The following is a 12,829-nucleotide window of genomic DNA, read 5'->3' as shown; positions in this document are numbered from 1 at the left end:
AAACCCACTACCCCCAACTGTACATCACTACCATAGCCCTTACAGTTGAAGGGAGCACCAATATGTGGGTACAGTGGATTTCTGGTGGGTTTGGAGGGATCAGTTTCCTCCACAAGTGTAACAGGTAGGGGGAGGTAGAAGCCTGGGTCTACCTGTCTGCAGTACACTGCACCACTACAACTAGACTACTCCAGGGACCAGCATGCTATTCTAATGGACCTGAATATAACATCTGAGGCTAGCAAGTAATATTTTTACATATTTTTTGGGGTGGGAGGGGGTTAGTGACCACTGGGAGAGTAAGGGGAGGTGATCCCTGATTCCCTCCAGTGGTCATCTGGACATTTGGGGCACCTTTTTGTGTGGAGTGGAGGAGTAGCCTAGTGGTTAGGGCAGTGGACTTTGATCCTGGGGTAGTGGGTTCAATTTCCACTGCAGTTATTCATGAAAAAAACAAGTCTAGATCAAAAGGTCTTAGTCCTGGATGTTTTTGTTTTCTTCCATTATGGCTGAAAAACATCTAAGTCTTAGGAATGCTCAAGTCCCGCCTTGAACATGTCCCCGGCACACCCTCTTGAGATTTAGATGCACTTCTGACGGACTGATTTGGACATTTTTGTGAGAAAAATGTCCAAATGCAGACTTATGTCACTTTTTGGACGTTTTTCTCTTTTGAAAATGAGCCTGATTGTCACCCAATTTCTGAATAGGTTGCCCAAGTAACTGGACAAATTGGCGATAACAATATTACTTGACTGTAACAAGCACTATTTGGCAACAATTACTGGTTACATGCAGATTTGTGATCTACACCTACTCTATAACCTGTGTGCAAAATTTTCTTGCAAGCAACTCCGAAGGGGGCGTGGCCAAAGGAGGGGCATGGGAAGGCCAGAGGCATTCTAAGGAGATAGGAGCAGAGTTACAGAATATTTCTATTTCTGCGCCTAAGCGACAGCAGTTGGGTGTGAGCATTTATACCAGCCTTTGGCAACTATAAATGCTCGTGTCCAAAATTAGGTGCAAAAATGCAGTGTAGGCTACTATTACAGTTAGTTCATTTACAGCCCATTAATACCATTCACATAGTTCATAGCGGATTACAACTGAGATACTAGTTTACAATAAGTCTACTATGTAACAATATTGATCCAAAGTTACCATAGGTATAAATATCACAATCGTCAATATACTTCACACAACCATATATTAATTAAAGTGACAGCAGTATATTACTTCCTAATCACGTTTATATCCCTTCTTAACTATCATATGTTAAATGTGCCTTAGTTCAAATGGCAGAGAGATCCATAAAACAACAACCTGATAGGTGAATAAGCAGATAAACAATTTCCTTGAGGTAATCCCCCGAGGACTAGGAAAGGAAAATGAGTATTATAATAATGGTACAATGTAAGCCACATTGAGCCTGCACATAGGTGGGAAAATGTGGGATATAAATGCAAAAAAAAAAAAAAAATATATATATATATATAATATTTGTCCTACATTTGCATAGTATATAAGAAAGATCATATATTGAGGAATCAAGCCATATATAACCTTAAATAATAAGCATCATAATTTAAATAGTATCCTAGCTTCAATAGGGAGCCAATGCAGCTTAATAAAAAATGGTGTAATTCTGTCTAATTTCTTAAGAGAAAAATCAGGTGCATGGACACATTTTGCATGGTTTGAAGTTTTCTCAATAGACGCTTTGACAAGCCAAGATATACAAATATTACAATAACCTAATTTATTGAGAATCAATGATTATACCACTAGTCTAAACAGATCTTCTGGCAGATACTTCCAAATACTTCTCAATTTTCTCATAACATAGAAAGAGCTCCGTACAAGTGAATTAACCTGATGTTCCATAGATAATTTATCATCCAACACAATACCCCCAAATGTAATTGAATTATTTAATAGATAAGATTCTCCATCAATAGTGAAATGTAAATGGAAACTCTTGAGGTTTTAGCAAGATCTTATATGATTGTTGCACTATCCTCACTCTAAGGTTAAATGTAAAAGAGCATTTGTAGCATGTTTTTCGTATCATGCCACGTTTTGGTGGAATTCATTACCAAGAATCATTAGCTCTAAATTGAACTGAACCATAATTATTTTAGAAAAATGTAAAAACTCATCTTTTTAGTAAACAGTAACATAGTACGTGACAGCAGACAAAGATCTGAGTGGTCCATCCAGTCTGCCCAACAGTCACATTCATTCTCAATTCTAGATTAAATCAACAATGAACATCTACTATAATAAAACTCACCCTCAACGTTGTGAAGACACTGACGTCACTGCAGCCACTCAGACACCGGTTCGTAAGTTCATGGTGGTGAAGCCACAACACTCACCATGTCTCCTTGCCCCGCCCTCGCGTCAGACGTGATGACGTCGAGGGCGGAACAATTACAAAACAACGAAAATGAACGAACGGGGAGGAGTAGGGAAACACGTGGAACATGTTTCCCTACTCCTCCCCTTCCAACGAAACGCAGCAGACTGCCTAACAAACAAAAGTGGCCGAGGACGTGCCCAACCGAAGCCATTTCTCTCTGCCCAAGTCTCCTAGCCCCGCCCTCACATCAAACGTTATGACGTCGAGGGCGGAGACATGGCCAGAGATAGATGGCTTCAACCGACGAACCCTACAGTGACCACCGACTAAAAACGTGCCAGCTACCCTCCAACCACCCCTCCACAAATGGCCCCGCCACAATCACGGTCGTCGTTCGACAAAGTGGTGAGTTACAGGGGAGTGGGAGAGGAGAGGGATGACAGCCTCGAACTCGGAGGGGACGAAAGGAGGGCGTGGGACTCGGAGGACAGAGAGGGAGACAGCAACGGAGGGAGGGGGAACCCTTGCTAGCGCCCGTTTCATTTCAGGCAGAAACGGATCTTTTTTACTAGTGATATTATATACTTGATCATGGTCTTTCTTTGTTGTTTCTGGGACATAGATTGTAGAAGTCCACCTGGCTCTGTCCTTATGTTCCAACTACTGGAGTTGCCATCATAGCCCACTCCAGCCTATCCAAATCTGTCTTGTCATTTGTGGGACAAAGGCCGTAAAAGTCTGCCCAGCACTGTCCTAACGTTTCAAATCACTGGAATTTCCGTCAAAGCTCTCTCCAGCCCATTCTAAACCAGATTGTTATATGCGGCACTCAGACCATACAAGCCAGCCCAGCACCAGCCTCAGTTGATACAGCCAGAGTTGCCATCTAAGCACCACTTGATATGCAAACACATGTGCAACCCTTTAAGTTTTGTTTTTGTTTGTCTGTTAACAGGAAAATTTCTCTGGTTGGAGAGCGGCCCAGCAGGCCATGGCGTGCAGTGGGACCGTTGGTACAGTGGAACTGCCAGGCTACGTGTGCTGGAGCATGCGAGAGATGCTGGCCCGGCTGACGGAGATTGTGGCCTGGTGCTCTCCATCTTCCTCTTCATCCTCAGCATAGCCGGTTCAACGTGCTGACGATCTGCAAGGTGGATGTTTGACGCCGCTCAATCAGCACTTCCATGCCTTTGTGACCCGATTCTTCACTAGCCTTTTTCAATGTCTCCCGCAGGCCGCGGTCATCACCTACACTGCTACAGGCATCTGTGACTACCTTCTCAGTTTGCTATCCTGTTCGCCTGTCTTGAGTCTCAGCAAGTCAAGACCTGATTTTAGACTTTTCCTTCCTTCCTTCACTTTTTTGCTTTCCTTTCCCTGCCTACTTATTTATTTGTTTTAAGATTGTATTTATATTCCCTTCCTTCCTTCCTCTCTCTGTTCCTTCTACCCTCTCAATTCTCATTGTAATTCATTTATTTTATTAGTTCATTGTAAGCCGCTTTGGGGCTGCAAAACTGCGGCAAAAGGCGGGGTATAAGTGAGCTAAAATAAATAAATAAATAAATATTACATTGGATAATTAATAGCTATTTCCTTTTCATAATGTATCTTTCATAGGTATGCCTAGCCTCTTGCCTATACACCACAATAAACTCCTTCGGGGTTATTGCGGGATAGAAAGGTTGAATTGTACTGTACTGTAAGATTCCAACCCTACCTTCATGGATCTTCCCCTCAAATATGAAATAAACCAGGAATACATCACCTCTCAAACACCAAAAGCATGCAACCGACCCAGTAGAACATTACAATCCAATGTGCCAAATGCAGCCAAGATATCCACACTCACAAAACAATATTGTCTATTACCATCAATACCACAACGAAACACATCCACAATAGATAACAACAATGACTTGGCACTATGTGCCTGCCTAAAGCCATACTGCTATGGGTCCAATAACCGATTCACTTCAACAACTGTGGTCTTCCCAGCGTTGTTTGTTTCACCTTCCTTCCTTCAAGTCTGTGAAACTAACTTCTGCTAAGAACGAACTTTTTGCAACATGGGACTATATTTATGGAACTCTTTGCCGGCTAAAATCAGTGGTATTACCAGTGATACTGACTTTTGTAAAGCGTAAAAAAAAAAAACTTTTTTTTTTTTTTAAAGAGTACCTTTGGTTGCTCTTATTGCCTTTCTAATTGTATTGATTTACTGCTAATATGCTGTCATGGTTATGTATGCTGTTTTCTTTTTAAATTGTAAACCGCTTTAAAACCTTGCCCTACTAAGCATTATATCTAATTAATAAATCCAAATCAAATCAAAGTCAAATCTGAGCCAACACAGCTTTTTCAACAATTTTAGTGAAGCTAGGCAAAAAAGAAATTGACCTATAATTTGACACAACTGCAGGATTGGACTCTACCTTCTTCAATAACAGCTTTGCTGTAGCGAGACTCACAAAATTTTCCCTTTCTAAGGGACAGATTGACAAGAAATGTCAAGGCTGAAGCCACTTGCTCTTTAATGCTCTCAAAATTGAAGACAAACAAGGGTCATGCAATGATTTTGTAGGGTCAATGTTTTCAAAACCTGCACTAGGTTCAGTTTCAGCCATCAAAGCAAAGATATCTAAAACAGCAGAACCAACCATTTCATTTTCCACTTGAACAGAAAGTACATGCTTTCCAATCTATTGCACAATGCAGAATCTGTATTCCTCATTGCCCTCCCCCCTGCAAGCAGCACCTCTCTCCCTCCCTCCCCATGCAGTACCTAGCTGGCTGTCTCCCTTGTTGCCCCCTCCCCACAATGCAGTATCTGTCTCCCTCTGAAACAGCACCTCCCTGCTCTCTCCCCTTGCACCTCCTTGCCTCCTGCCGCAAATAAATTTTCTTTATGCAGTACTGGAACACGTCAGCAGGACCAGGCTGCTTCAGCCAATCAAAGGGGTCTTCCTTAAGCCTGTCCTACCCCTGAGGGCTGAAGGAAGGCCCCATGGGATTGGCTGAAGCAGCCTGTTCCTGCTGATGTTATCCAGCCAGCATTGATTTAAAAAAAATTAATTGCAGGTTCGTGGCAAAAGAAGAGGTCCAGGGGAGGGGAGGGGGGAGAGAAAGAGAAAGAGAGAGAGAGAAGAAGAAGAAGAAGTGCTGTGTGGGGGGTGATGATGCCCAAAGCCATAGCGGATGAAACTGAAGCTTCCAGGAGGAGGACCCAAGCCCAAATTTTGGGAGTCGGTTTTTAAAGTAGCTACTTTAACACCCGGCTCCCAAAATTCTGAAAAACATAACAAATGGCTCTTGCAAGCCGGCTCCAGCATACCATTGGAAGGAGAGGAGAATTGCTGGATATAAATGGATGGAGGGGAGGACAGGGGAGACAGGAGAAATGCTGAACATGGATGGAGGAGAGAGGAGAGAGGAGAAATGCTGTAAATGAATGTAGGGGAGGGGGGAGAGAAGAATTGCTGGACATGGATAGAGGGGTGGGAAAAGAGAGGAAGTGAGGTGAACATGGATAGAGGGGGGAGAGAGAAGAAATGCTGGACATGCATGGAGGAGAGGGAAGAGAGAGTACATAAGTACATAAGTAATGCCATACTGGGAAAAGACCAAGGGTCCATCGAGCCCAGCATCTTGTCCACGACAGCGGCCAATCCAGGCCAAGGGCACCTGGCCTGGAAGGAGATGCACATGGATGGAGGGGAGGGGAAAATGTTGGACATATGTATAAGGAATGGGAGATAGGAGAAATGCTGGACATGGATGAAGGGAAGAGAAAGAAGAAGATGCACATAGATGGAGATGAGGAAAGGGAAAACTGCACATGGATGGAGAAAATAGGCAAAAGCTTGATCTACTCTATACCTCCTCCAGTCAAGTCCACGGAGGACCCAGCTTTTACTTATGGATTTAGGGCAAGAAATGAAGAACAAAGGAGGAAAGTAAAGCCAATGGACAGGAAGCCCTGGAAATGGAGTTAAGAGAACAGATAGAGAGCAGCAGAATCAGAAACTGGGACCAACATGATCAGAAAAACAAAGTCACCAGATAACAAAGGTAGAAAAAAATCATTTTATTTTAATTTTAGTGTTTGGAATATGTCTAATTTGAGAATTTACATCTGCTGTCTTATTTTGCAATGCATAGCAATGTGTTTCTGTTTTTCTGGTATTGTGCTGCATGCAGAGTCTAACTTCTTAGCATTTCAGGTTAATTTATGAAGAATTTGAACAGGGGCTATCTCTGTTCTGCATGTGTGACTGCAAGGCCAAGTGTCTGAATAGGGATCTGTTTGTTAGGTTCTGAGATTTTGATAACATATTGTGTTTCAGATTTGGCAAGACTGTTCTCCTAATTCCTGGTCTGTATGCTAATTTGGTTTGTGTCATTTTGGGTATACTGGAGCTGTAAACAGCTTACAGAAATTATTTATAATGGAAAAAAATAGGTTATCTGTCTTCTATACTGCTGTAATATTTTTGAATGATGCCTATTTATATGCGCCATGGCTGGTAAAAGGGGTGTGGCTACTGTAGGGGTGGAGCCATAGATAGTGACCCCACCCCTAAGGTTATCCATAATGAGTACCGGTACCTTTTTTCCTACAAGAAAAGCACTGCAGGTACAATACCTGAATGCAATAACCATGATTCAGTAATACTCAGCACTGAATATTATTCATTTCTGTTTCCAGGGCAAATGTAGCTATCAAAGTAGCTGACAAGAGAGGAGGAGATTCAAGAAAAGTACCAAATGCATTTAAACTGTACACAGGAAGATCTGTTCCTAGAGAATATTCAATACTACCACCATTAGATTGTAAGCTCTTTGAGCAGGGACTGTCTTTCTTCTATGTTTGTGCAGCGCTGCATATGCCTTGTAGCGCTATAGAAATGCTAAATAGTAGTAGTAGTAAAGAAATAGGAATATAATATACCCTGGTCAGAGAAGGGAGAGAATCAAGTTACATATCCAAAATGTTCACCATATATTTTTTCAACAGTTCTTTTGTGGACAGCCCAGATGTTCTAGGAAAATTTAAAAAAGAAGATTCTTCATCCTGGACAAAGTTTGCATAGATTCTACTTTTTTTGAATTACTAAATTATCTTCTGCAATTGCTATTTCAAAGTATCCCTCTTAGTAGACTTCAGTTCCAAAGAATCCAAACATTTTATTTGATCTGATAATAAAAACTGAATGTTCAAAAACAGTTCCAGATAGACTAGATAACTTCATCTTCCATAAGTTTAAATTTACCCAGACAAAACCTTCCCCATGTTATCAATTGCCATCTATAATGTTTCCAGGGTAACGACTTGAGGCTTTTCAATAGACAATAAAAAGAGCTGACCAGAAGAATCTGCAGATTTATGCACAGCAAACAAGTCCAAAGAACAAAACGTTCAATATTTGTTAGAAACAGTATTTTCGAATTTGCAAAACATCTAAAGTCGGACTTAGCCATCATATCGAAAATGCCCCTCTAAATGGAGGATATGTTGGAATATCTCAGACATGAGTAATATGAGTAGCAAAAATTGTTAAGGTGGTTTGGAATATTAAAAGATTGCAAAGATTGTTAACATTGTTTGAATCATATTTAGGTTGTAAACAATGGTGAGAATTGCTTGCTTAGCTATTTAGTGAAATAATGGTGAAAGTATATGCACCAATTTTTAGTTGAGAGTACATAAGTATTGCCATACTGAGAAAGACCAAAGGTCCATCAAGGCCAGCATTCTATTTCCAACAGTGGCCAATCCAGGTCACAAATACCTGGCAAGATCCCAAAAAAGTACAAAACATTCTTACACTGCTTATCCCAGAAATAGTGGATTTTCTCAAAGTCCATTTAATAATGGTCTATGGACTTTTTCTTTAGGAAGCCGTCCAAAACTCCACTAAGCTAACCGCATCCTCTGGCAACGAATTCCAGAGTTTAATTAAACTTTGAGTGAAGAAAAATTTTCTCTGATTTGTTTTAACTTTACTACATTGTAGCTTCATCACATGCCGCCTAGTCCTAGTATTTTTGGAAAGCGTAAACAGACCCTTCACATCTACCCATTTAACTCCACTCATTATTTTATAGACCTCTATCATATTTCCCCTCAGCCGTCTTTTCACTAAGCTGAAGAGCCCGAGCCACTTTAGCCTTTCCTCATAGGGAAGTCGTCCCATCCCCTTTATCATTTTCGTCACCCTTCTCTGTACCTTTTCTAATTCCACTATCCTGCTTATAATCGAAATAGAAAAACGCCTATATTGTGACCCAAATCGGGAGATAGACGTTTATCTCACAAAAACGAATAAAGCGGTATAATCGAAAGCTGAATTTGGACGTTTTCAACTGCACTCCGTCGCGGATGCGGACAAAGTTGATGGGGGCGTGTCGAAGGCGTGGTGAATGCGGAACTGGGGCGTGGTTATCGGGCGATCAGAGATGGGCGCCTTTCGCCGATAATGGAAAAAAAAATATGCGTTTTTAGCGAGAATTTAGGGCACTTTTCCTGGACCCTGTTTTTCCACGAATATGGCCCCAAAAAGTGCCCTAAATGACCAGATGACCACTGGAGGGAATCGGGGATGACCTCCCCTGACTCCCCCAGTGGTCACAAACCCCCTCCCACCACAAAATATGCCGTTTCACAAATTTTTATTTTCACCCTCAAATGTCATACCCACCTCCCTGGCAGCAGTATGCAGGTCACTGGAGCAGTGATTAGGGGGTGCAGTGGACTTCAGGCAGGTGGACCCAGGCCCATCCCCCCCCCAACCTGTTACACTTGTGCTGGTAAATGGGAGCCCTCCAAACCGCTCCCCAAACCCACTGTACCCACATGTAGGTGCCCCCCTTCACCCCTTAGGGCTATAGTAATGGTGTAGACTTGTGGGCAGTGGGTTTGAGGGGGATTTGGGGGGCTCAACACCCAAGGGAAGGGTGCTATGCACCTGGGAGCTGTTTTACCTTTTTTTTGTTGTAAAAGTGCCCCCTAGGGTGCCCGGTTGGTGTCCTGGCATGTGAGGGGGACCAGTGCACTACGAATCCTGGCCCCTCCCATGAATAAATGTCTTAGAGTTATTCGTTTTTGAGCTGGGCGCTTTCGGTTTCCATTATCGCTGAAAAACAAAAACGCCCAGCTCAAAAAAAGATAAACGTCCATGTTTTTCGAAAATACGGACCCGTTCTCGGAGATAAACGCCCATGGAGATAGACGTTTCCGTTCGATTATGCCCCTTCACATCTTTTTTGAGATGCGGTGACCAGAATTGAACACAATATTTGAGGTGCTGTCGTACCATGGAGCGATACAAAGGCATTATAACATCCTCATTTTTGTTTTCCATTCCTTTCCTAATAATACCTAACATTCTATTTGCTTTCTTAGCCGCAGCAGCACACTGAGCAGAAGATTTCAACGTATCATCAACGACGACACCTCGATCTCTTTCTTGGTCTGTGACTCCTAACGTGGAACCTTGAATGATGCAGCTATAATTTGGGTTCCTCTTTCCCACATGCATCACTTTGCACTTGCTCACATTAAACGTCATCTGCCATTTAGATGCCCAGTCTTCCAGTCTTATAAGGTCCTCTTGTAATTTTTCACAATCCTCCCGCGATTTAATGACTTTGAATAACTTTGTGTCACCAGCAAATTTAATTACACTAGTTACTCCCATCTCTAGGTCATTTATAAATATGTTAAAAAGCACCGGTTCCAGCACAAACCCCTGGGGAACCCCACTAACTACCCTTCTCCATTGAGAATACTGACCATTTAACCTTACTCTCTGTTACCCAGTTTTTAATCCACAATAGAACACAACCTCCTATCCCATGACTCTCCAATTTACTCTGGAGTCTTTCATGAGGTACTTTGTCAAACGCTTTCTGAAAATCCAGATACACAATCAGGCTTATTTTCGAAAGAGATCGCCGGCGATCTTCCGACACAAATCGGGAGATGGCCGGCCATCTCCTAAAACCGGACAAATAGGTATAATCGAAAGCCGATTTTTGGACACACTCGCCGGCATTCCGTCGCAGAGGCGGCTAAACTTCAAGGGGGCATGTCGGCAGGGTAGTGAAGGCGGGATGTGGGCGTGCTTACGAGATGGCCGGCTTCAGTTGATAATGGAAAAAAGAAAACCGGCGATGACGAGCATTTGGCCGGTTTTACTTGGTCTATTTATTTTCACGACCAAGTCTCAAAAAGATGCCCAAACTGACCAGATGACCACCGGAAGGAATCGGGCATGTCCTCCCCATACTCCTCCAGTGGTCACCAACCCCCTCCCACCCAAAAAAAAATTTAAAACATTTCCTTCCTAGGAGGGGAAGCCAGTCGGCCAGCTCGTAAAAAAAAAAAAAAGGATCTTGCTGATCAGTTATGTTATGACCCTTCAGGTCTCTCTCAGCCAATCACAGTGTGTTAAGCTGTCTGTGAGTGGCTGAGAGAGACCTGGAGGGGTATAATCAAAAGGGAGGGACACCCAAGTAAGTGGAGCTGTGGCCAAGTGGTTACATCACTGGTCTTGTAATGCAGAAGTGGCTGGTTCAAATCCCACTGTTACTACAAAAAAAGCAGTGTGCAAAAACTTTTGATTTCCCTGTTCAGGGAGAAAGACAGCCATTAAGAGAAGTGCACTTTTGGAGAGAAAGACGGCTATTAAGGGAAGTGCATGTCAGGGACGGCCATCAAGGGAAAATGCACGGCAAGGACTTTTTTCATTTGTATGAAGTCTTTCTTGAACATTTCTCAAAACAGTATCACAAAATACAGCACTCCTGAAGAAGTAAATCATAACATAACTGATCAGCAAGATCTAAACATCCAGAAGTACCAGTGCACTACGAATGCTGGCCCCTCCCACGGCCAAATGCCTTGGATTTGGCCGGGTTTGAGATGGCCGGTTCCAGTTTCCATTATCGCTGAAAAACAAAGTCGGCCATCTCAAACCCGGCGATCTGTGGCATTTGGCCGGCCCCAACCGTATTATCGAAACAAAAGTTGGCCGGCCATCTTTTTCGATAATACGGTTCCGGCCAGCTGTTGCGGCGCTGCCAAAATAGATCGCCGGCGCCGTTTGATTATGCCCCTCAATATCAACCGGCTCACCTTTATCCACAAGGGTAAGGCTGAAATTCACTGTGAATGTTTTAATGGTGATAGTTTTTGAGTAGAAGTAATATTGTTAAAATTGTCCTTTTCAGTTACTTATTGTTGTATACAGTGAATGGCTTGATATATATAAAATTATCGGGAGCACATGGGGTGCCCTACCTTATAATATAGAAGAAAAACTCTTATAACCAGGAGATTTTCAATGATTGAGAAACGTATCCACCCTCTAGGAAGCGCCTTTGACCGTAAGGTGGTATTCTGCTTGGGTGAGTTATTACTCAGAGAATTTCTCCTTGATATACTTATAATATAGCCATACTGTTTCCATTGAATTGGATAATATATACATTTTGTGAACTGGATAATATATATATTGTTATTGAGATATTTTCTCATGTCCTTCTTGACTTTTGATACTGCACGCCCTGGCTTGTTGTTATTATTTGATTGTTAGTATACCAGAGGTATTATTGGGAATGATATTTTATTGTTTGGTTTCCTATTCCAAATACACTCATACTATCCCCCCTTTTCCTTTCACTTCCCCTGTTCTTTCATAATATCTTCTGAATTGTCAGTATTGGAGAAAAGGCGGTAAAGAAAGTGAAATAATAAAAACAAACAACACACTACTCTCAGCCTTTTTCACAAATAGTTTAGGTACCTGGTGCATCATTTTAAAGATTCTGAATAAGCAGAAGTTTGACAAACCTTGATATGATCCATCATCAGCTGCTTTTGTGCATACAGAAGAGAACAGTCTGGACACTTGAAAACAGACACCTTCTGGTTTTCAATATGTTGGTCAAAGTGGCGATACAGCAAGGGTTGCAAAGTGAACACTGTGTCACACATGGAACATTTATATATTACTCTGCAAAGAAAAATACTTAAGTCAATTCAGTTTTTTAAAAAGAGCTAACCTTACATATTTATTTCAAGCAATGGAAAAGAGTGAAATGAATAGTTTTTCAGACCTACAAAAAAAAACATTGAAGAAATAAACATTAATTCAAATAGGTGCTGATTTAAGAGTAAAACATCCAATCCAACTAAGGGGAGAAGTTATCAGTATGGGCTACCATTAATGTAACACCTCCTCTGGAGTGTTCCCTGGATTCAGTGGGGGGGGGGGGGGGGGGGGGGCTCACCTGACAGATGCCCCCCACTGGGGCCAGCTCTATCGTTCTCCCCCTTTATATATCTCTGGCGCCCTGATGCCTCTACCCAAGGAGAAAAGGTATTAAAGGGTATATTCTCCTCCCTTTCCCTCAGCAACTACTACAAAACCTCAGTGAATTCAACTTTCCTTAAATCTCTCA

The 12,829-nt window shown here is 42.1% G+C and overlaps 1 protein-coding gene across 3 annotated transcripts in view; it reads right to left on the bottom strand.

The window, feature by feature from the left end:
- ZNF532 (zinc finger protein 532) overlaps positions 1-12,829 on the bottom strand; it is a 238,197-nt gene that overhangs the window by 31,934 nt on the left and 193,434 nt on the right. For all 3 annotated transcript variants that reach the window (XM_030192992.1, XM_030192994.1, XM_030192993.1), the window contains one exon: positions 12,219-12,381. In XM_030192992.1, the coding sequence (XP_030048852.1) occupies positions 12,219-12,381 (163 nt within the window). The remainder of the gene's footprint in view (positions 1-12,218; positions 12,382-12,829) is intronic.

The sequence above is a fragment of the Microcaecilia unicolor genome, chromosome 2, assembly GCF_901765095.1.
Source record: "Microcaecilia unicolor chromosome 2, aMicUni1.1, whole genome shotgun sequence".
In the NCBI taxonomy this organism is placed as follows: Eukaryota; Metazoa; Chordata; class Amphibia; order Gymnophiona; family Siphonopidae; genus Microcaecilia; species Microcaecilia unicolor.
This window is presented reverse-complemented; position numbering and strand designations above follow the sequence as displayed.